General features: G+C 35.5%; 1 protein-coding gene across 18 annotated transcripts in view; it reads right to left on the bottom strand.

The window, feature by feature from the left end:
• The window catches only part of SOX6 (SRY-box transcription factor 6), a 609,548-nt gene that overhangs the window by 350,596 nt on the left and 232,729 nt on the right, over positions 1-26,223 (bottom strand). For 16 of the 18 annotated variants that reach the window (XM_045066197.1, XM_045066194.1, XM_045066196.1 and 13 more), the window contains one exon: positions 12,299-12,539. In XM_045066197.1, the coding sequence (XP_044922132.1) occupies positions 12,299-12,535 (237 nt within the window). In that variant the 5' untranslated portion in view covers positions 12,536-12,539. Of the gene's footprint in view, positions 1-12,298; positions 12,540-24,277; positions 24,356-26,223 lie in introns of all 18 variants that reach the window. The other 2 variants (XM_004752050.3, XM_013055863.2) reach the window with 2 other exon arrangements.

Raw genomic sequence — 26,223 nt, 5'->3', positions numbered from 1 at the left:
GATTCAAAGGTCCTTAAAAATCTAACTGCTTAGGGGGTTCCTGGGTGGCTCAGTGGGTTATAGCCTCTGCCTTCAGCTCAGGTCATGATCCCAAGGTCCTGGGATTGAGCCCCACATTGCGGAGGGTGGGGGGGACTCTGCTCAGCAGGGAGCCTGCTTCTCCCTCTCTCTCTCCCTACTTATGATCTCTGTCTGTCAAATAAATAATATTTTTTTAAAATAATGAAAATTAAAAAAAAAATCTAATTGCTTAATCCTATCTAGTACTTGAAGCCCTATGCAGAAAAAGATGGTATAATAGTTATCAGAATGCAGGCTCTCTGGCCCAGATTTTGTAGTTAAGTTCAGCTTTTCTACCTACCTCCCATATAACCCAGGCAAGTTAACTAACTAACTTCTCAGAATTGAGAATATTTTATGACTTTTTGGTAATAGAATGGCAAGAGGACCTTTAAGGCAGGCAGGTCTGATGGTGAATTTACCAACACGTGGAGCAGTGTCAGGTCCAGCCATTAGCAGATTTGTGTGCCTACTAACTTTAAGCAGTTAACTTTCATCTGGCAGTTCATTAGTATTCAAACTACCATATGAAACTCAAACAACACTACCAGGCTAGGTTGAATTGGACTAAGACAATTTTAACTTTGAAGCCAAGAAAGTTAAAAGTAGCAAGAGACTTGGTGAATACAGTTCAAATCTTTCATTTTTGAGATGAGGAAATTGAAGTCCAAAGATATAAAGTGACTTCCCTAAGGTCACACAGCAAATTAGCGACAGAGATAAACATAGGCCTTCTATGAAGCAACATCCTTTCCTCTAAATTATGTTTCCTCTAAATAACCTCAGGGAAAAATTTCCACTAAATCAAGAATTTTTTTGTTTATTTGTTTGCTTTTTTACAATTTGAGGCACTGGGGAATAAGGGGTGTGATTATGCAGAAGTTGGAGAAGTATAATTGGACAAGTTCTTACAGAGCAACTTTCTATGCATAGAGAGTCTCAAATGATTCCACAGAGCTTTTCTTACGAGATAACTACTTACTCTAGTGTCAAGTCTATTATCCTCATGCTCTCCTCCTTCGCAGTTGTTTTCTCTTCTTCCCCATTTGAGAGATACCAGTGCACTTATGAAAATAACTGTGTATTTTTTATATATAATCAGCAAAGCAGCCAGTATGCTTTAAATGAACTGAAGGCTATGGTGGATGCTTAAATTACATACACATCACTGGATCCAGGTATCAGTCAGCTCACCAGGAACCCATTTTGCATAACTATCATCCAAATGAGGAATAATAAAGAGCACTTTGAAATAGTGGACAAACCCAGACATCAGAATTATGAAGTGGAAGCAAAGGAGGTGATGTAAAAAGCCTCCTTAACCTGTACCAAAAATAGGTAAACGGCCTTGAAACTAGGACAGTCAAGGCACCAGGGACCTGTTGTAGGACACTAGCTCAGAATGAACAGGGAAGAGGAGGACTGGTAGCATGACACAAGTAGTCTGTTGAAATGTGATTTAATCCAGCTTCTAGGAAACCTGTTTGTAATTCAAAACAGAAACTGGGGTCTTTGGCGGAGAAGGGGATCTACCATCATTCAAGGGTATCAGAGTAGCTTCAGAAAAAAACGGGACTCAAAACTTTTAGGAAAAAGGTAAGGTAATTGGGATTCGGTAGGAAAAGGTAGTGGGACGGTAATTGCGCACGGAGGAACAAATATTGGTATGATAGTTAACTATGTCTTGGTTGTCTATCTAAAAATGATGAGACTGGGGTCACGTTAAAAAAGCTTGGAGTACATATTTTCTATCTCACAGGGTGTTTGTTTGTTTGTTTGTTTGTTTGTTTGAGAGAGAGTGCATGTGCCTACACAGTGTGGGGAGGATGGGCAGAGGGAGAGGAGAGAGAGAATCTCAAGCAGGCTCCGTGGCCAGAGCAGAGCCTGACACAGAACTCCATCTCATGCCCCTGAGATCATGACTTGAGCCAAAATAAAGAGTCTGACACTTAACTGACTGAGCCAACCAGGCGCTCCACAAATCTTAATTTTAAGAAGTACCCAAGCCCAATCAAGGCCTATCAAATCTATTTGTTGATAGAGATTTTACTCTATTAACAGTGATGTCCTTCCATGGCCTTGTTTACCCAGAGAAGAGCAACTAGAGAACAAATTGCTCTCTCTGTCATACATACTGAGTGAGCCCTCATGACAGCTCTGGGACTCAAATAGCTCCCCTCTTCACTGGCTCTTGCCCAGGAAGGGTCCCAATTTAGAAAACTCAACCACAAAAGACTTCAAATCTCCTTCCAATACATCAAATCCATGTAATGGCTTAATATGAAACTCTCTGTAATCCAGGAATTTTAAAATAATGTCTCCAGCTCTCTGACTTAAGTTTTTTACAGATAGAACAAGTACAAAGAGACTAAAAATGATACCTCAGAGGTCGTGTTGCTAATAAGGCATCCATCCATCTATCTATTTCTATCTATCTATCTGCATTTACATTTCCAGGAAAAGGGAAAGCAGGCACAAAAATGTCACTAATTTACCACAAGGCAGCAACAAGAAGTCTCATTCTGTCATCAGGTGCCCCCAATGCCTAGAAGCTATGCATTACTCTACCTGAAGGCAGCACGCAAACTTGAGTTGATGGCTCAGTTACAATCATATAATCCATGTTTTTTTCTCTTCTCAGGGCTGGGAGGGGGAGGGAGATGAGTAGGGAGGGAAGATATGAATTTATATTTTTCTAATTTCCAAATACCCCAAATCTCAGATTCAGATTCATTCCTTGCTCTACTGTGTCACTGCTCATGGATCCAAGGGAAGGGTGGCCAAAAGGACAGCTAAATTCTAATCTTACTGTCAACTTCAAAACGCTAAATAAGTAAACCATAATCAACTTCACATACAAAATATATCAACATAAGAACAAAACAAAACAAAAAAGACAGGGGTATCTTCAGTAGAAGCATACAAGGAACAAAATAATACAGCTGAAGTCCACATACTAACTCTGAATTCAGGAGCAAAAATTTATTCCAATTTGTTCATGGAATACACTAGCTTAACCCCGGCTAACACAGTCCTCATGTAAAGAGTTACTAATTTACTACTAAAGCTAACCAAAAAGTTCCTAAATAATAGTAATTGAAAAAAAAAAAAAGCAGCTCGTTTTGTGTGCCCCAAGGTAAATGAACCTCTTCTATAGACCACCATAATCCATCTATGCTTAAATGAGGGCACATTTCATTCCAGAAGTTTGATGAACTTGAGAATATTGTATTCTAGGTACTCTCAGTACACTAGCAGTGAAAACAAATCAGAGTTAAATTATAATGAAAGCAAAAGTTTACAAAATAATTCACAATCATTTTATTAAATAAGGTTTTCCATTTTCTAGGATGTTAATGAAATATAAAGAAGATAAATGAAATGCATAAATATTCATTTCTAATTTTTACCTGATTGTAAAATTTTATTAGCAAAGGTTTGTAATTTATACTTTGGATTCCAGAATGTGGTTTACACAGAGATATATTATTGAACTCAATTTGCATCACGCAGAAAAATAATGCCTAGAGGTCATGGGAATGCAGTAATACCAAAATAATACTTAAAAGGTTAATAGTATAAAAAATAAATGTCATCACACTGAAAGCTATATTAACAAAAGCAATAATGGCTTGAAGTCGTTCTTCTTTTAAAAGGTTACATTTCTCTTGGAAAGCAAGGAAAACTTATTGCAGAGGACAATCAAACAGTGGGATAATTTGCATATCAAGATAATTAAGGCACATTCATTAGATGTGTTCAAGAAAGATTAGATATGTTCATGTAAGGAACAGAGTAGGCGCTTTCCTGCTTAATGCAGGTGGTTTAATTCAATAATCAAAGAGAGCCCTTTCAATGTCATCTCCGAATGATTCATTATGTTAAAGTTGCCTTTATGGAAACCAACCCTCCCCAAATTAGTGTAAGAAGGTAGAGCAGGAGGGGTGCAAACTATAATTCCAGCTTCCTCCTTCCAAAGCAAAATGTTCCCTGTCACAGGCACCACCATCTTCTTCATGCTGATATACAAGAACCTTAAGATTCATATCTCATTCTAATCATGAAAAGTTCAAATTAGTCACATAAAACACTGCACGCTATATAATATATACATTGCTTTCTACAACATGTTGCTTCAAAGCCTTACAGGAATGTGCAGATTTCATCATTCCAGTTATCATATTTCATTATAGTGATGTACCCAGATCACCACTAAGTAAGAAGGAATTCTATACAAGAAACTGTACATTAATCAGAACCACCTATAGACAGTGGAGTTCAGAGAATTATTGGTCTTTAATCAGAAAATTATGACATCAGCTTCCATTGATTAATACTGACCAATCTGACAAGAAGTCTATCTTAAAAAACAAACAGAAATCTTCTGAATCCATCCAGAAAATAAAGCTATCTGGAACAGGCCTGGCTCAGTCAAGGTGTTCTGCTAGACTACATCATCCCAGTTTTTCTGTTAATAACCAAGTCTTATTTCAAATAATTATTGAAAACTGACCTTTTATAAGTGTTGGAAATATTATAGAATTCAAGCTGTACTTTGGTCATGAAGGAATATTTGCATATGGACAGTAGAGAGAAAATATCAAACCACAGGAACAGCCCCCGCATCATGGTGAGATTCACACTAGCAGCTTATTGGTGAAAGAAATAAAAAATATATATATTTAAGAAGCATAAAGATATCACCTAAAAATGAAGCACATTAGGGAAATATTGGGTGAATCCCAGAAAAAGATAATCCTTATGAACATGAAGGAATGCTGTAAATTGTAAGTGAATGCCAGTCATGGAGTTTGTTAAGAGATTCATGTTATAGTCAGTGCTCTGCAAACTCCAGTCACTGGCTCTCAAACAGCCTGAAAGATTAAAATAAAAATAAACATGGCATATCTTGTCTCCTTGAAAATATTCTGTATATACAGTTTTATTATACTGAAAAAAAAAAGATGCTAGGGCCTGATTTTCCTTGAACTGTCAAAATACAAAAGAAATGCAAAAAGTCCTTCCACAGATGTAGCGAAGTACTGGATTTTTATATTTTGGCAGGTGCTCAATATGCAGCCCACATAATCACACGTTAATGACTGAAGTGTGTTAATCAGCATGCATACCTGATTCTTTCTTGCCCAAGGGGGAAAAAAGCCAAGTATTCCAGAGCATGTTAGTGTTTCTCCTTTTGATAAAGATTTTTGATAATATGCTTGGTAAGAAAACTTTTCCAAAAAGTGTATTTAAAGTTGTATTATATCATTAAGGTTAATAATAAAATAATTCCAATTTCTATAAACATTAAGATATTTTCAATATCTTATTTTCAAGTAATCATTCTGCTTAATTTAAAGTACCCAGATTGGGGTGCCTGGGTGGCTCAGTGGGTTGGGCCCCTGCCTTCAGCTCAGGTCATGATCTTAGGGTCCTGGGATCGAGCCTCACATCTGGCTCTCTGCTCAGCGGAGAGCCTGCTTCCCCTTCCCTACCTCTGCCTGCCTTTCTGCCTAACTGTGATCTCTGTCTGTCAAATAAATAAACAAAATCTTTAAAAATAACAATAAAGTACCCAGATTTAGGAAAGTTTTTTAAAGATCTATACTTTTTAATAGCAGGAATGAAAGTGTACATAACCAGGTTATGGAAATGCCAAGATGATCAATGTGTTAACATTAGACAACAGTAGTTTTCTATTTCACTAATCATACCAGGCAATAAAATATTATTTTATTTTTTGGTTTAAATTGTAAGCACATTCCCATCATTAAATTTCTGAGAGAGGTTTAAAAAGAGACTACTGAGTGCTAAGTACAGTTTGAAATTTACAGAAAATGGGAAATCTCCCACAAGTCTTCCTGGAGAAGGCTATTTCATGACTCAGTGGACAAGGGAGGACATTTTTCACTTGTTACCAGAAGTTCAGGTTTGAAATGTACTTAAATTGAATGAATTCCAAAATTCTAAAATGAAAGGAGTGGTAACTAAATTTTCCAGGAAGTTTAGACCTTGCTATTTTATGGATTATTTTCTAGTGCTTCATAGACCAAGCAGATACCAAAAAGATGCACATGAACCTTGCCTTTGGTGTTAAGACTATAAAATAGGTCCAGGCAAACTGGTGGGCTCCACTACACTTTCTAAAGCACAGTCTCAATAAAAGTGAGAAAATAAATTTTATTTGGGTGCTACTTATGATCTTAAATGACTAAATTTTAACAACTCAAGTTTTTAATATCTTTCAAAAGCTTACAAAATTAGAAATCTTCTTAAAATCCTGTCACAACACAAATCATCGCTGAGGAGGATTAAATCCTCACACAAATTCCTGGACTATGTTATCATGTAATGACAACAGCTCCAATCCCAGTCACAGTACAAAGTTCACATCAGAATTTTTATGACTCAAAGTGAACTACATAGAACACTCCAGAAGTGATTAACAACTTCTTTTGTTTTGTTTAGTTTTTTAAAAATTTTTAAATTTTTTTGAATTTCAATAGCATTAGTAATTTCTTTTTTTCTTATTATATTATATTAGTCACCGTACAGTACATCATTAGTTTTTGATGTGTGTTCCAAGATTCATTGTTTGCATATAACACCCAGTGCTCCATGCACTACATGCCCTCCTTAATACCCATCACCATCTCCCATCTCCCCACACCCCTCCCTTCTAAAACCTTTAGTTTGTTTCTTGGTGTGCACTGATTAGCAACGTCTTTGGACTAAAAGCAAAAACATCAGAAAGGAAAAATTGTTTGCAAGCAAGACAGTATTATTCCTAATATTTATTAAATATCTCAACATGCCTATTACTGTTTTCTTTCAATTACAACAAAGGTCATTACTGGAAGTTTTATGTACAGTGAAAAAGTACTTTTAAAACTTTTCTAAAAAAATAAAATTTATTCAGGGGAATTTAAGTAGGTCCTCTAAAATAAGAAGCTCTGATATTCTGGGGCTCAGGGTCCAGTATGGTTATTTTTACTTAATTACATTAGTAATTAAAAGCCAGATGCATATAATCTCATCTTGACTTGAATTATATATCAATATAAGCATGCATGTAAGTGCACAGATGCACATGTATATCGAAGATCTCACTTGGAATCTTGTCATTGTGTGGATCTTGTAAGGGATACTCTTGGTATCCTGCCCACATTCCCGTGGCCTACCCCAGAGGTCACGGGCAAACAGTTTCATCTTAAGGAAAAAGCTTCTGCCTCACATGGGACCATTCTCTGTCCAGGAGCAAACCTACTCCCTACCCCCCATTCTTGGTCTTAGCAATTTCATTTCCTGTTCATTCTTGACTAAATTTCTTACTATGCCCACATGGCTTAAAATATTCTCCTCACCTTCTGTGTGAATCTTCCCTTCTTCAGAATCTATGAGAACTCAAAGAATAACCTAACTGTTCACTCTTCCCCAGAGCATCAAATTCTTACCAGTACTACTGCCATAGTTTTCCTACTAGGTATCCTTGTTTCTGCTGTTATCTCCCACAACCAGTGTGCTGCATAGCAGCCCAAACACATAAATCAAATCATGTTAGTCCCTTGTTTAAAATCGTCCAATGACTTCCTCTTGAACTTGAAGTCCAAACATCTCACCATAGCCCACAATACCCCAAAGTCTCTGCCATCTGCCTGCCTCCTTGATTTCATCTCATACCATTCCCTCCCTCGCCCACTCCAGCCCAGCCCCTCTGTTGTTTTCTATTATTCAAATACATCAACCAAAAGGGCTGTTGCACTTACTATAAACTCTAACTGGGTGTCTTCCCCCCAATTTTTGCATAGCTGTTTCCTTCTCATTCAAACATCAACTCAGAAGTCACCCTCTCAAAGAGCACTTCCAGACTGTTTAGTCATTCTTGATCACATTTTATTTAATTCTCTTTATTCCACTTATCATTGTGTGAAACTGGCTCACTCTGTGCAACTTCTTTATTGTCTGTCATGCTACTAGAATCTAAGTTCCATGATAGCAGAGTTCTTTACCGTGCTTAGAACTTAGTAGGTGCTATATACTCAAGTAATCTTCAGCAGATAATCATTACACAGAGTCATACTGCCAGTCACTAAATATAACTACCAAATATTCCTTTGTCCTTGTTAACATTGAAAAGAATGATATACTACACATTTTTTCCATGAAAAAAGTATGTGAATTTATTCCTGTCTAATGAATCAGTCCTAATGGGAACAAAAACACATTTCAGGAGACAATGTCAATATTCTTCTGGGAAAAAAAAAAAGTACCAGTACATTGGTACACTCATAATGAAAATAGTAGTGGCTATGTGTAATGAACAGTAAAGGATGGTGAATTTTTATTTACCCTAACTTTTCAGCCTTCAAATTCAATTTACCAATTAACATAGCACACTAAACTTAAAATCAAGCATTGGGGCATCTCTAACATAAGTAATTATAATTAAATTCACAATCCAAACTTCTTAATCTCAAATTGGCCTCTGAATTCCAATCTTAAAATTTCTATTCTCCTTTGCTTTATGCCATAATGAACACTTTTATTTCTTTGAAACTGAGTGGTCTCTAATTTTTTTGGAACACCACATCAAAATGATCAGAATTTCAACATTTCAAGATTTTTTTTTCTAATCAGGAAGTGCGGATTAGTGGAACTTCTCTGCCTTGTCTTCACCATCTCTTGCAGTAAAGCTCTTCTGTGGTCTTGATATTTCAAAGTAAAACCTTCCTGAACCCAGCAGATAAGAAATTTTTAGTGCCTGTTTCTAACTGTTCATGAGTAAAGACCCATTACAAAAAGTAAATAACAATGGAAACTGAATAGGTACTAGTAGAATTGTGGTTGTTGTTGTTTACTTTTACATTTTATTTCTCCACAGCTATTTTATGGGGTTCAGTTACACTGGGTAGTGAGTATGATCCATTGATGAGAACTACCAAGTTTCATTTAACTTCATAACAATACTTTTGGATGTCATATTTATTTGAACGTAGAATGAGGTAAAGTGTTTATTAAATTTTACTTTAGTCAAAGTCTCCCCACCCCCCAACACACACACACACACGTGCACACATACACACACACACACACAGACACACACACACTCTATATGTAGGTTTGCAGGACTGCCCAGAAACCGAAAATCCTTCTATTGTTTCTCTTCCTTGTAAAGAAGAATTGGTTGGTGATATGATACTTGCAGTGTAAGTCACTACAGGTCTGATGCTACAGTTGTTACACATTATTGAATCTATCGAATGAAAAGGGAGCACAAAGGGAATTTCCAAATGCAGCTGCTATTTCCCATTTGTTAAATCCTTTTATTATACTATATAAGTACACAGCTGGGAAATACTATAGAGTGGGAGTTAAAACAAAATATTTTGGCTTCCAGACATTCAGAATACACAAAAGCTCCAGTGGAAAGCAGTGCTTGATATCAAAAGAGAGTGAAAGTTTGAAAACATTTCCAGCAAATATGATTTCTTTTATACTAATATATAACATATTTGTAAATTTAAACTATTTTATACTACCATAAATCCCTCTTAATGTTAGTTTGGTAAGCAAATTATTAGTATCTATTTTCTGACAAAATTTTAAATCATAAAACTTTGAGAGTAATTCACTGAAGCAAACTGGCACTTGCCAAAATACAAACAAATTTTACTAAGGAAAATAAGTAACATGTTCTCTGAAGAAGTAAAATTTGAAGGGCATAATTTCTGTCTCAACCTATATTTTTCAGTGCCATTATTTTTATTGTCCATGACTGTATTTGGCATAAGTGGCAAAACAGATCTTGAATCCACCTCTTCTCTATACCCCATCTACCTCTACACTAGCCCAAACCACTACCATCTCTTACTTGGACTTCCTTTTTTATTTTATTTTATTTTTTTAAGATTCATTTTTTTATTTGAGAGAGAGAGAGAAAGAGAGAGACAGCACGTGTGAACAGTGGGGAGGGGCAGAGGGAAAGGAAGAATCTCAGGTAGACCCCCTGCTGAGCGCCACACCTGACCAGGGAATCCATCCCCACAACCCGGGACACCCTTGCCTGAGTTGAAACAAGAGTCCTTGGATGCCCAACTGACTGAGCAAACCTGGCGCCCCTTACCTGGACTTCTGAAGTAGGCTCCCAACAGGTCTTGTTCCTTTCACTCTTATCTCCTTCCCATCTATTCATGATCTATCTGCAGTGTTTTAAAACCCTTCACTGGTTTTTCATTGCACTTAGAATCAAACATCACTTCCATAACATTATCTCTATGGTCTTGTTGGATACACCCCGACCTGTCTCCCTGTCTCTCCAACAAGATCTGAATTACACTGCATCCTCACTCATTTATACTCCAGCCTCAAAGACGATCTTTTATATATATATATATATATATATATATATATATATATATATATATATTTTGTAGAGTGAGAGAGAGAGAGCAAGGAGAGAGGCAGAAGCAAAGTGAGAGAGAGAATCGAAGCAGGCTCCCCACTGAGCCTGAAGCCTGACAGGGTCTTCATGTCACAGCCCCAAGACCATGACCTGAGCTGAAACCAAGAGTCAGATGCTTAACCAACTGGCACCCCAAAGACTATCTTTCCTTTCCCGATGCTCAGCTATATTTTTCCCACCTCAAATATGTCACACATGCTGTTCCTTCTGCTATTTTTATTCCTTCTTCTATTCTTTGCCTGGCTAGTTCTTATCATTCTTGGTTTGGAGAAGGCATTCCTATCCCTCTATACCTTATCTCATTATTTCTCACATAGTATTCTGTTCTTTTTCTTCCTAACACTTATCACAATTTTAATTATCTATTAATGTATGTATATTTATTTAATTTCTGTCTCCTCTCCTAGATATAAGTTCCAAGAAAGCATCATCTTGCATGTTTTTTCACCATAGTACAACCAGCACTTAGTAGCATGCTGAGCCCAGAGAAGGTACTCTATAATAAACACTTGATGAAATAAAGATAAAACATGGGCCTACTATCTTCTCGAAAAGCCAATAGCAGGGACTGTGTCACCCTTGCTATCTTGGAGGTACAAAAATGATTCAGTTTAATCAGAAAAACAGACTTTTAGTCTTTTAGCCTTGCCTTTTAATACTCTCCTCTCTCCCCCATGCGAGGAAAAGACATCTTTCACTGGAGCTATCTAACTGTATAATGACAACGTCTTATGAACCAAGGTCTAGAAAAGTCTTATCTTTCCTTCCATTCACTTACTTTTCACCTGCTGTTTCAGGGTACTAGCTGTGTCTGCAAAATCAGCTGAGAAAGAAGAATGTCTGCCTCCATAGTTTATAAAATCAAGTCTTTGACATTAAACATTAAGCATGGAGCAAGAATTTAAATACATGTTATCAATAGTAAAGGCGTTTTTAAATATTACCTGGTTTTTATTAAAGAATAAAACTTTTCCTCACAGCCCACTTAAAATGTCTTTCATTAACATAACCAAAAGTTAAGAAATGCAAAATAGGTTGTCAATTCGTAATCTAATAAAATATGTTAAGGTTTGGTCAGTTCTAGATGCTAAAAAACTGAGTATTTTTGTTTTAAACTAGACAGTGCCACTTACTGTGGCTTCTGTTTCAATGGTTACAGACAGAATTTCACATGGGAAAGCTGGCTAAGATACTGCATGTATCTGATGTTGCTGTTTCTACCTTCAGGGAAAACTCCTGTAGTCGGTTGACTGATACTCAGGAGCTTTGCCCGTCCTTTTGAAATTAATATACAGGTACATAAGTGAGAAAAGCTTTATTATAAATCAAAAATGACCATTAAAAATGACAAATACCTGCATTTCCCCACTGAAGATATATTCACCATATGACCTCATTCATAGACATGTTTGCTTAATATATAACATTAATACATAGCCACACTTTATTTGATCATACTTACTTTGTGTCATTATCAAGTTTGCCACCTTATTAAGAGGTTCAGAGAACAAGATAACCAAACCTACCCCCAACTTAAATTAAATATCTTTGGCAAGTTGACCTAATAATGGATAAAAACTAAATCACAAACCGTTTTCCAATTTTTCCCAGTTACTAGCGTATTAGTAATATTAATAATATATACATGCTTGTTTCATGATCTAAACACAAGTAACTCTATGATATGAATTTTGAGCTTTTTCTAGAACACCTACGTGTGATGAGGCCATACTAACAGACACACTTAAGGACAGCGGCCAGATTTTAAAAGCTCACCATTCTTTGCTGAGACGACAGAACGCTGTCCCAGTCAGCATCCTGTTGAATAGTATTGACAAGTGTTGGGAGCTCCTCAGAGTGAGGTTTGTTGTGCATTATGGGGTGCAGAGGCAGATGGGAGGCCACATGCTGATCACCGCCCTCTTCCTTTTCCCTTGAGGTCAAATCTTGGGTCATCGTTTCCTCTCCATCAGCTGCACAGGCAAATGGAGAGGTGGCTTGCTTGGAAGACATTCTTCTGCAGAAGAAGGAAATAGCACGGATTCAAAATGCCATCATTGACAAAAGAACAAACCATCCCTTACATCTGACTAATTCAGAAAAAAAAAAAATGTACATTTTCTAACTTCACATTGTTTATGAGCTACTCTAAACCACTTTGAAAAAGAACTTAGCTTATCTGTTCTACCCTCCCTCTCCACTTTTAAGTCAGCAAACCTCTTCAAAGTAATTGCTATACATTTTCTCCCTTAACAATCCATAAATGACATTTTCATGGAATGAGTCTTCATAACAGACAGTATATGTATGTGTGTATTTTTCCTCCCAGTTCTCCCAACTAGATTATCAAATTAGGTTGATGGATAACAATGGAAAAAAATAAATTAATATGTGAATGAACAGACGAATAAGCCAGTTTAGAGGATGATTTTAAAGTAGAAATATCCAAAATTCTCTTATGCTTTATGTGGGAACTAAAGAAGTCTATGTGAGAAAATACAATCAGGAGAGTACGTAATACACATTGAAAGTCCTAAGCAAATTTGGTCCTGACTTCTTAGTTTATACCTCGTATTATGAGTGTCAGGGCCTAACACTGTTTAGTGCCAATCTGATCCTTTTCTAAAGATCTTCAAATGTGTCAACTACTGTGAGTTAACTTGTAAGCGACATATTGATTGAGTGGCTGATAATGTTAGATTAGTTTTAGGGCAATTTCATAACATTTCAATTAAGTATATGAAATAACTATGCCTCTATTTTATATTAGAAAGTACATACAAACTTCAAGCAATTGCTGTGAAAATAGTAAAATGCCTACTATACATCATATTTTTAAACTGCAAAAACAATCACCAAACATTCATCTATGTACCCACAAGTAAACATCGACAGCACTTTGCACAGTCTCCATTCTGTGTTTTGTCAAGACGATTTTCTGAGCAAAATGTTTAAAAATAAAACCACCAAAAGTTTATGACTTAAAAGACAATTAAGTATTTTTTCTAAAACTTTATGTTGTTTTCAGTTTATAGCATCTTTAGCTCTAAAATTGCTGTGTAACGAAGGAATAAAATCTCCACCTTAATTGCTCTTTAACATTAATTGATTTCGTACCATTTTTTAAAAAATGCACAAATCAGTTAACATAGGAAACCACATGAGCATTTTTCAAATTAGCAAATCATTAACTTGCTAGTACTGTTTCTACAGACAAATAAATACTGATTAAAGGGTCTAGAAATCTGAGATTAACAGTTAAATTTACAAATCTGTCACATGCTTTCATGAATATTGCAGTGAAGGAAATATCAAGTGCAAAGAAAAATAATTAAGTTAATTCCAATTTAAACAGTAGTTTTTATGTAGCAGCCCATGTTTCACATAGGATTTAACAGCTAATGCTAAATTTCTCACAATTAATGAGGGGGCTCAGATTTAGTATCCTACAGTGAAAAAAATTAATATAAGATCAGCTAATCTAATTATGCACAGTTCTAAATAAAAGTATTACAGGCTTTTGAAGTGCTTTGAAACATATTAAAATGCTGATACCTACTTATAATAATCATTCTACAAATAGTAAAATTTCATCTCCTAGACTCAATACTAGAAAGTAAAATGGGGGAAAGGAAGTGTAGGAGAATGTCTATATTTTCTTTGAGAAGAAAGAAATGAAATGTCCTAAAGAGTACTATATCAAAGCATCAGTAAGTATATTCTTGACTAATTTCTATCAAAATTAGCACGTGGAAAAATGCATACACACATAAGGAAAATAACACCAAAAAACACCAATGATGTTTTTCATTGTACAGGGATCACTGCAAATACTGCAGTGAAGCCAGGCAAATTATAACTGGTCTGCAAGTTTATCCAGAATTTACCATAAACAACAAGAGTGTTTTCATGGTTCAGATAATGACAGTACCAATAATGTAATCATTCACATTGCAAACAAAAGAATGAATTTACTGCTGCCTTTTAAAACAGTTAAATACAATTGAAAGTCATAAGCCAAAACTCAGACTGACTTTAGCTCCCCAACAAACATCCTCTATTATAAAGTGACTTGGCTCCTTCCAATAGTAATGTCTGTGATGGTTGCTTTAGTATAAATTAATCATGACACAAAACCCAAAATGAAAAGTCTCTTAAGAATAATTTCAAGTATAAACTGCACCAATGAACAATAGTGTGCAATCCTAATTAAACACAACCATGCAGCTGTAAAAATAGACTAAATCTGTCCAAAGCAGAGTTGAGTTTAAAGGCTGGTTTGTTAGAGTGTTTTCTTAAGGAAGGCTGGGCCCTCAGTCTTAATCAGCCAATAAATTATTTCCTGCAATTACATTAAATAGAAAATTATCTTCAAATGGGGAGTGTTAATTGAAAATCAAAATTCAGAGGGAAGTTTAGAAATTACACGCTGAATACAATTAGTGAGGAAAGGCTTCACCTCTACTTCAGTCTTCTGGTGATTCCTCCAGTGACCATTCAGGAAAGCTACCTATTTACAACATCACACAATTTGTCTTTTATTTTGCACCTACAAATACAAATGTCTATCAAGGTTGCAGATGAAAGATAGGCTGCCAAAAAAAAAAAAAAAAAGGCAATATGAAATTTGACTGTTCATCCCCAGTTCACACCATCGCTCTGGGACAAGGAGAGGGGGGAATGTAGGGCAATAATGGTTAACAACCAAGGAAGGCACATTCAACTTCAAAATCCCTCCCTTTACCTAAGGAACCAATATTTTTATTCCAAGAAGCATACTTTACTTATCATATTTTATTTAATTTCTTGAGTTTACTACAGTTCTCAACATGTTGCTAGCAGAGAAAAAGGTGATTGTGCAGTATTGTTCTACTGCAGGCATTTCCTTTTGATAAAATTGTTGGGCTTCTTTCAGGTTGGTTTTTAATTGTTGGTTTTGTTGTAGTTTGGTAGTTTTGTTGTATTTTTAAAAGGAAAATGTGTACAAATTCTTTTTAAAGCAAAGTTTATTAAGTCAGTCTTAAATTTTCTGATTATTAGACTCAATTTACTGATTACTTTTTACACAGTTATTTTATTAAAGAATCCTGGAACTTACTGATTATATCCTCATTTATTTCTTTACTTTAGCTTCCCTTTTTAAAAACATTTTACTAGATCAACTATACTATTCTGGAAGCTGCAAAGATACTTGACTTTTGGTAATGCCTTCACTATAACCACTGCACCATGGCTACCCCCCTTAGAAACTCATAAATCAAATATATACTTGATGTTAATGTTTTAAAAATGTCACCTGGGATGCTCAATTTTATTTTTAATGCTCATTTAGTAATTTTTCATTACAAAAAATTTCATCTCCTATGTATTAGAACTGTATCTTACTTTAGCTGCTGTCATAAAAAAATTCTTGCAAAAGAATCCAAATCCTTGTGAAAATGGTCAATTTCTATGTGACTTTACTTTGTTTTATTTTTGCACTATTATAACTTAAAAATCATTCAAATGAATTGTTTTTTTAATTTGTATTAAAAAAAAAATCTCCCTAGTTATACCCCCTGAAAACAGGGGTTTATAATGGAAGTGCTGACACAACCCTAACTAAAGCAGCGCAAATGTTGCCGCTATAATACACAAAATCAAGTTCTATTATTCTAAACTATCCTCGCTCATGGGATTTTTCTTTACTGTGCTCCCAGCCAAACTGCTGAAGCATGAAAAATTTAAATGCAATCAAATGCGCCCAATTCTACTTTACTAGAACAAGTGTCTACAGTGGTACAATCTTAAAAGGAGATGCAACAGATTTGTTTGGTGTTTTTTTTAACTGTTTATTTATAATACAGTGCATTGGAGATAAAATAAAAGAGGAAATTACACTCACATGGTACTAGTGTATTGACTACACAGAGTACATTATAATCAGAGAGAAAAACTACATTGTCAACTTATCACATTGGTTAAACAAGATGGTTTTCTGGGGCATAGCTATTATCAAGTAAAACCTCCAAAGAGAATTACATATCTTTGGGACACATGAAACTAAATTCCCATCATGTGTTCCCCGAGCTTGAAATGTCTCTGCCCAGAAGATCAAGTGAATTCCCAGGATGCCAGGCCATTGGGAAGAACTTCAGGGCTTAGGACTTTTGGGAATGAGATTGTTGGAAATAAAGTCTCCAGTAATGGATAATGTTTTCTAGGAAGTCAGTAGGAGTATCTCTAGAAAGATGATAATTGTTTTACTTCAAACCCAAAACCTCACCACAAAATCTGAATGTTGAGGCTATTACAAACTTATTCAGACAGGAAATTTACTTTATGTTCTTTAACAAGAAACTAAGGTTAGGGGGTCCAAGACTTTATAAAATGGTAAGGATATGGACATCTATACATTAAGCCATCTAGCTCAGAAAATCAAGTTTTCTAGAATTTTAAACCAGCTCGAGCTGCTCTTGTTATTTTTTTTAATATAATTTTTTATTTTTTATAAACATGTATTTTTATCCCCAGTGGTGATTCACAGACCTGCTCTTGTTATTTTTAAGAAATAGTTATTTGTATATGTTTAAAGGTTAGGATTATTTTAAAACAACTTTCTCTTAAGGCATTACCACTTGAAATAACCTTTTTTTTTTTTTTTTTTTTTAAACTATTGCCTGGGAAGAATCCATTTCAAACTATCCTTCAGGATTTACATAGGTATCAAAAAGAGTCACTGAATTTATTGGAACAATATTTTTAACTTGATATTTAAAAATGCTTCCTTACTTCTCAGATAATTATCAAATGGCATTCACTTGTTAGGTGTATTACATTTATTCCAAAGAAGCTCAGTTTTTAACATAAAGCAATATTTAATAGTTGGTTTACTTAAAGAAAAAATTAAACATTCAGGCCAATATTCACAATTTGTTTTTGCAACTCAGCCCCAGGCTACCAAGGTAGACTTATTTTTGTCAGATAATTCACTGTTAATTTAATACTGCAATTGATCCGATACTAAGAAATAAACAACTAATTTTCCAAAAATATAACACAGTGCCTCTCATTTTAAGCAGCATGAGTAACAGATATGTTCAGCTGCCAAAATGCACAATACTTAGGAACCCCTACAAAAGATGCCAGTCCACCCAGCCTAGGGCAAAGAACGATTTTCTTTTTTCCTGTACCTCTAATCCCCTTGTTTAAGAATTGAGGGGTGGAGAAGGGTCCCAATTCCAGATATTAAAATGAAGACATCCCTCTCAAAACTTTTCCTGCTTCATTAGGGTAGAGTCTGAGAGTGGCTGTTGATTCTTTGTGTTGTTTTATCCAGCATTACCTCCTCTCTCTAACTTCCTCCCTCCCCAAACTTCCTTCAGCTTCAGGTTTTTGCTCTCTTTTTCATCTGTTTAATAAGTAACTGAGAAAATTCTGTGGAAAAAAAAAGGTAACTTCTTTCAGAGCTACCTTTGAGAGTTATAAACCTATCTTTTAAAGTTTGTAGTGGTTCTTTCAGAACACACATGGTAACATATACAGACAATATCTGTTAGAAGAAAATTCATTGATTTATCTGTTAGATCAAGAGAGATGAAGCAAATGAAATATGCTTGAGGCCCTTGAAGTATGTTGAAGAAGGGGCTTAAATTAATGGATTCTGACTTATCTAAGGCTTCTAATTATTCACACCAAAGCACCAAAATTGTCTCCTAAGGCCTTCTGAGGTTCTTACAAAACAGGGACTACCTGGAACAGATTCTTCTCAAGTCATCAAAGTTTGTGTTTCTAGAGTTTATATTTAGCTGACAATATTGCTGTCACTTTATATAGCTTAAGACTGTTCTTTGGACTAGAGCTCATATGTCTTGGAATGCTTTGAGTCATGAATTGTTTCTCCTGATAATGTTACATCACGTAACCACCTCTGTCTAATTGGTTGGTATCTGCTGGAAGAGGCAGGCAACCAGCCTAAAGACTAGCCTATCTGCCTGGTTGTCTATGGAAAACCTGCAATTGTTACATGTGTCTCTGAATATCCAGTTCTTCTGGAGATCAAAACAACTTGACTTCATGTAACCTCTGTCTATACTTCTGCTTATAGTAATAACAAATTTTTCTCACAGTGTTTTTAACCAGTAACTTTTGGGGATCTTTCTTTTGGAAAGGCAGGCCCAGAATTTATAAATAAAATCAGTCACTTAACAATAAGAGCAAAATCAAACAATGGCTACTATAAATATACACTAACTTAGGGGATTTTAATCAAGCACAATGACTTTATAGCCCAGCCGAAAGACCTCTATGTGGCTTGAATGAAAACTGTCTACAATAGGAGCAGAATGAGTTTATTTATATATGATTACTTTGAATCTCCTCCTCACATGAAATGAGAACCATAATTTTTAAACTGAAAACCAAACGTGTCTTTGTCAGTTTAAAACCTATCCACTAGTCTGGTGCCTCCGTGGCTCAGTGGGTTAAAGCCTCTGCCTTTGGTTCAGGTCATGATCCCAGGTTCCTGGGATTGAGGCCCGATTCCGGGCTCTCTGCTCAGCAGGGAGCCTGCTTCCCTCTCTCTCTCTCTCTTTGCCTACTTGTGATCTCTGTCTGTCAAATGAATAAATAAAATCTTAAATAAATATAAAATAAAAAAACCTATCCACTAGTCTAGAAGCCCAATTACAAGATATCTTACCCACTTATTGATAAAAATCATAAGCCAGAAAAGTAACTTCTCAGATTGAAAGGGCAAGAAGCTGTCACTGTCATTGATTTTCCATTCTTACCTCTATTTTCACTTTTTAGTATTGACAGAAAAAAAGAGAAATACGAAAACTGATGTTGGATAGATCATTTCAAAAAATGAAGGCTCGCGTGTGATCACCATGAACAAAACTATACAACGAAGTTAATCTTTGAGGCCTTCCTTCAGCTAAATAAAGCAATCCAGCAATTCCTCTCTTCCATGTAAATGAAACTAAGGTACAAATTTCAGGTTCCTATCAAATAAGAGGAGGAGGAATGGGGAGGGGTAAGGGCAAGGCAAGGAAGGGGAGGTGATAAAAGAGGGGTGAAGGGGAAAGGGGAGGAGAGAAACAACCATGGCTTTGCAGTTCATTTTCAGTTTGTCTACTTAATGAAAACCTCATTGTACAACCCTGAAAACCATTTCCAGCAGGCAAAGTATTTCTGATTCAGTGGAGGTTACACAAGCATCAAAGCAGTTAAATATAGGTGCCAAGCTGCATTGCCAGGAGCTCTTAGTACTGTGAGTTAGTGTTACCTGACAGCTTAGTGAATATAAAATTACTTGTTTCTCCAATTGAAGACAATCAAATTGTCACCTTCCATTGTAATAATGCACAACTAGTGATCAGCAAAGTGCAAACATAATTACCATGAAGAAAACAAAAAATCAAATCTAAATCTCTCTACAGAGTAAACACATCTATCTGGCTTCCCCCAAAAAGGAGTGCATTTTAATACTGAAGGCTATGATGCAATCTTTGTTATTTAACAATAAGATTTATCAGTCTTACATTACATTAAAATGAAAAACAACATGAAAAACCAATTCAGAAAAAGTGAATAAAAATACCATAAGAGCACTGCAACTTTCCTGAGTACAAGGCCTACAAATTATATCACGGCCATTTGGGCTAATAATGTTAAGTGTATGTCAACAGCACGTCCATTTTAAAAAGCCATGCTTTAAGAGATTTCCTTCCAGGCCAGAAACATTTCTGAAGGTTGGGGAAAAAAAAAAAAAAGGATCCAACCTCAAAAGCTTTTGTCTTAATTTCTCCTTAAAAGAAAAAAAAAAAAAAAGTTTCATTTTTGTCTTCTAAAGTGGCCTGTATTTTCCAGGTTGAAAATCCACCTAACGAATTGATTTAGTATCTCTATCGAAGTTTAGAGAAAAGACCAAGCATAGGGCACAAGTCTACAACTATTATTGAGACATTCGGTATCTGGAATCCTTCTCCAAATTTGGTGGCCGGATTGGCACACTATGAAAGTGATTTCAGTAACTCAAAACTGGGTTAGTACTAAAGCACTGAAAATTTGACATGGTTCTCCTATACCCTGAAGATTCCGAAGACATAAATATAGATGTTGCTCCAAACAAACTGCTTTTTTAAAAGCTCTTTTCGTAAAGTGATTTTATATCTAACTCAAGATTTAAAACATTCAGATTTACATCATTCCTACCAGTATGAAAAGAACTATGTTTCCCATTCTGAAAACACTCCACACATAGGGGTTTTCTTCTTTCATCAATAATGTCCTCCTTTTAACAGAGATATATAACCACTTCAGCAATTGCCAGATATTCCATTTTTACCTGATACTTCTTTTCTAAATGTCATTTTTAATCCTCCAACACACATACACACACACACACACACACACACAACCCCAGGCCAGCTGAGGAAGAGGGAGAAGCACTGCACCAGAGTGCAAGTAGAATGAATCAGGGACCATCAACAACCCAAGATTCCCTGAGCTTGAATCTTACCATGTACATTTAGACATTTCATCCTTTATAAATCCGAAATGGCGAATCAATCTTATTCTTCATTCATACTCCACCATTACCCCATTTTATAAGGGAAGAGTGGAGAAAAGTCTGAGATGAAGACCCTGGATTGACTCTATGGCTAAATCAGAAACAGAATAAGGATGAGAGAAAAAAAAAGAAAACAAAAATCCAATCTCTAGTTACAAACTTAGTTGCAATTTGAGATAAATTTCACATCATTAAAAGAAGTCTGGATTTGAGAAATAAGACTGTTTCAGGAAAAGATCTTTTTCCTTGATCTTGCCCACTTTCAAAATATAGAATAAAGACTTCCTCCCCACCACCCCAGCTCAAGAAACCCTACTTATAAGTTTAACAAAACAAAAACCACCCAGCACGGGGGATGTGATCAATGTTTTTTGAACTTAAGTGATGAGTAACTTAACACATTCCTAAATTATGCTCCTGCAGAATACTCCATACAATACAGTGATAATTAAAAAGGATCAAAAGTGAAAGAAAAAAAAAAACCTGTTGTCATAGAATGTCTTCTAGACCTAGGGAGATAAATGCATGCAAAGATATTATCATAAGCTTACACTCAGTGGAAGAAAAAGAGAAAATATTAAAAGGGGTTTTTTTTACTTAAAAAGGAAGCTTATTCTATATATCCCATGAGATTAGAGATCATGTCCGTCTTGTTCTTTACTGGGTCATCGGTGCCCCACACAATACACACACACTGTAAATAAGCAATATTGTCTACATATTGGCAAGAAAGAGAAAGGGAAAATCAGAGAGAGAGAGATGACTAAACAGCTTACTTTTCAAACTTAAGGTGAATATATAATCACAGAAAATACCACTCACGTTAATGCTGCCAACCTAAACATTACTCTTCCTCTATGCTCTTTTTGTCAAACATCTCATTCCTTAATATTTAAATCATATAATTTTTATATTTATATACCCAACACTGAGCGCTCTCTCATCTTCCTGAAATACAACAGTCCTCAAATGACTGCTAGACATTTATACCAAGATGTACTCTGCTATGTCATATTCAACAAACTTAAAATTAGTTTCATCATTATTTTCTTCAACACCCTTCCTCATTCATTCACACCCAGAAAAGCATCATTCTTGGAATCATCCAAATTCAAAACATGACACTGCATCCTTTTATTCTTGTTACTCACTGCCAGCCTGTCATTAAGCTCTAACAATTCTTCTTTAATAAAATTTCTTCTTCTCACACCTTCTTACCATGCTCATAATCACCTGACGAAGGCTTTATTACACTTCATATCTAGACTCTTACAGTGGACTCTAAACTGTTTTCCCTAATTTCATTTTCTCCCCCTCCAAATCAATCTTACTGCAACTTCCTTCATCAAATCACTCTTTTGATCAAGAAACATCGATGGCTTTCCCCTGAAGACAGAAAAAAAGACCAAACTCCTGACTCTGGCATTCAAGGCCCTCTATTCAAATCCAACCAATCTTTCAAAATTTATCTTCTAGTATTCTAACTTTAACCTTCTATTCTAACTAGACTGATAGACTCAAGCTTCACTTATTGCTGTCCCCCAACCCTGGCCTTTGCTCTGTCTGCCCCCCTATTTCCCTCACCCTCCTTTCTTATCACCAGGAAGCCAACTGAAACTATTTCAAGTAACTATGATCCACCCCTTTTCTAATCACTCCTAATAAGTACTCTAAAATTTGTTTTTATGTCACTCATTCCATACTTAATGCATACTTTTTTAAATTTAATTTTTTTTCAGTGCTCCAAATTTCATTGTTTATGCAACACACCCAGTGCTCCATGTAATATGTGCCCTCCATAATATCCACCACCAGGCTCACCCAACCCCCCCATCCCCTCCCCTTCAAAACCCTCAGTTTGTTTCTCAGAGTCCATAGCATGCATACTAATTTACTTAACCTTTTTATAAAAAAGTATAATATCAATGTATTTCTTAAAAGTAATCCCAGCCAGATTACAAACCATTCAAGGGCAGAAAAAAAAATCCTGGCTTCTCTGTAGTCCCACAAGTACCTAGTACAAAATTTTCCATAAAGAAAACACTTTTTTTGTCCAACTGCTCAAATATTATTAAATGAATAGGCAGAAATAAAATTGGAGTATTATATTTACCCAGAGGATTTAAAGTAAAGCCCCTAGATTTCTATACCTAACTTGGATTTCCAGGGTTATCTCGTCTCCCCCCCCCCCCAGCCAGTAAAATTCATTTCATACCTTAAAAGTTCTATATATTCAATGGCAAATGGAAAGGCCCCCACCCCCAAATCATCAGTCTATGCTGTTAAAAACATTGGAAAGTTAGATAGATGGACAGATGGACAGATGGACGGATGAATGGATGGATGGATGGATGGATGTTGGAGAGATAGCTGAAAAGATGCATGAATGTATTTACTAGATATTTAGAAAGTACTGGTCACTGCAATGAGTACTGCTACATGTATTATCTCATTTAGTTCTCAGAACAGTTCTAGGATTTAGATAATGTCATTGTCCTTGTTTTACAATAAGGAAACCAAGGCACAAAAATGTTCATTTTTTTAAAAATTAAAATTTGCTAAAGTCACACCTTGTGAAAACAAAAAGCAGAAATTGAACTCAAGTGGTCTAACTCCAGGGCAGGTGTTACTAGAATTAAAGGTAACTAACAGTAATTCTAAATTAAATAAATTATTAACTATTTTCAATTATCATCTGAATTTTTCTTTACTAATATATATACACTTCCTCTAGAATTTTATTTTTTCAATATTCCATTTAAATATTCTGGATACATATTTAATCCAAGCTTAGTCAAAGGATTTGCTAAGGTTTCTAAGGTTGGAGGTGTTTAATTATTGGTTAGAAACTATTAAACACACACACACACACACAGAAAAAGAGAGAAAAAAGGAGAACTGCCAACCCTGTAACCAATGCATTTGTCTCTCATTCTAAACAGCTTGACAACAAAATTAGTTATGGAAATAGTTAAAGGTATTGTCACAGCTGAGAGGTTCACTATAGTTTTATATGACAAAATTTTCTAATAAATATTTATTTGTTGTTAACTATCCATGCTTTCCCTAGCATGCTTTTATTTGTTAGTCTAGATGGTCAACATTTAACTATATTATTACACAGACAATTGTGAGATAAAATAAGGCTGTCAGTGCCCATTCATTTCAAGGTCTAGAGAAATGTGAGATCCAATTCCTACCTTCCACCTCTTACCAGAAAGGCCATAGCAGAAGCAACAAATACAACCGCAGCTAATTACAAAGGTGTTGAGGACAGCCTTGAGAAAAAAATGAGATAAGGTACTTGAGTACTATATATTTAACACACGGCCCATCTAGAGTTCATTTCAGGGAATACCAAGTCATTTAGTTATCTTTTTAAAATCTGACTTCTATACAACATTATAGGTACCCTAACTTCTGGGGGAATGAAATAGAAAAAAAAAATCATACACAAGGACTTGCATTTTTATAAATTATAATTGAGTGTGAAAGCTGAGGAAAGGTTTTCACCACTAACCCAAATATCCACATTTTTTTATATATACCAATAGTCTAGTTTCACAAGTAACTAAATTGCAGCTATCATGCATTCCTCCTTCCCTACTTCACCATTCCTCCCTTCCTTATAGCTATTTGCTGTAAGTTTCTGACTTGCAATTGCTGGTAACATCTTATCACAAACAGCTCCAGGAGAACCTGAGAATCCAATTTTTCCAAATTACTTGAGGATACCTTTATATACAAGTATGATGACTGCTGTCTTGCATACTAAGGGATTCTTTACCAAGTACCTAATGCACACCTATCAAGCCATAGAACTTCTAGCTTTTTTTCAAGCTTTGTTATGGGAAAGAATCTCACATTGTTATCCAGTTCTAACTTTTCTTCTCACATACGCACCCCTTCACAGTTTCCCCAAATTGAAAAACTTACACATTTATCATGCCTAATCTATTAATTTTTTTTATTTCTTCAAACGTAAATCTTTGATGTGCATGCATGGTGCCTAGAAACTGAAAAATGCTGACCTGTACCCCTGAAACTGCTACCAGTTTTAACAGAATCTATAGCCATAAGAAGAGTACGGTATAGCTGAAGGATTAGAGATTTAAATCTCAGACCTCTCATTTACTACTTCTGTGAACTTGAGAAGTTACCTAACTCTCTTGAGCTTCCACACCTCCATCTGTCAACTTAGAGATAACTCATCTTCCTTGAAGGGTTGTGAAGATTAAATTAATATATGTGTAAGTACTTAGTATTTGGTAGATATTAAAAAATGTAAATTCCTTTAAGTAAAACTTCACAGAAAAATAGTTTGACTCAAACAAACAAGCAAACAAAAATCCTGAAAGAAAGAGATTCTGAATTTCTACAAGTATAAATAAAAGTTCCATGGGATAGTCTTCCCATGGCAATACACCCATGACCCAGTGCTAAGTAGACCACTGATTAGGACAATTTCTACAGGGTAAAATACATAGGCTCCTATCTCCCAAATTTATAGGCAGAAGAGGGAATTATTCCTTATACAGAGGAGACCAAAGTATACAGCATCTGCTGCTGAAAACTATATTCCTAAGGAAAAGGCAGTCCTTGGCGCTAGGGGTTCATTCAGACCTCCTGCTCTTAACCTCGCTCCTTGACTTTTAACCAAAGCAGTCCAAGAATTTCAGAATGTACCCATTTCCTCAGAATTAATTTTTAAACAGAAGCAGCATTTCAGTATACTAGGAAAGCTATCAGTGTTTAATTGAGAATAAATTAAAAGTCTAAGCGACTGTATCCTATGAAATGTACCAATACCTTCCAAGCTTGATTATTTGCTTTTCTATTTGAGAATAAACTGGACTTACAGATCAGTAATCCCTGGCCTCAAACTTTAAATACTTAAGAATATTCCTTGTTTCACACCATTTTTCATTTCTAAGCCAGGTGCAGAATCAAGTCCCTAATAGTGTGCTACCCTAGCACATCTTCATGAGCTGAGAAAATAGCCTACCTTAAAGCTCTCCTCTTGCCACAATTTACTCTAGAAAATCACTTGAGGAGTCATAGATATGCTAGCCTGATTGTCTTGTATTTTACTGAACTCATTATCACAAAATAGGTATTCTCAACTGTACCATAGGTCAAAAAGTTG

The sequence above is a fragment of the Mustela putorius genome, unplaced genomic scaffold, assembly GCF_011764305.1.
Source record: "Mustela putorius furo isolate JIRA1106 unplaced genomic scaffold, ASM1176430v1.1 tig00003859_pilon_pilon_pilon, whole genome shotgun sequence".
Classification (NCBI taxonomy): Eukaryota; Metazoa; Chordata; class Mammalia; order Carnivora; family Mustelidae; genus Mustela; species Mustela putorius.
This window is presented reverse-complemented; position numbering and strand designations above follow the sequence as displayed.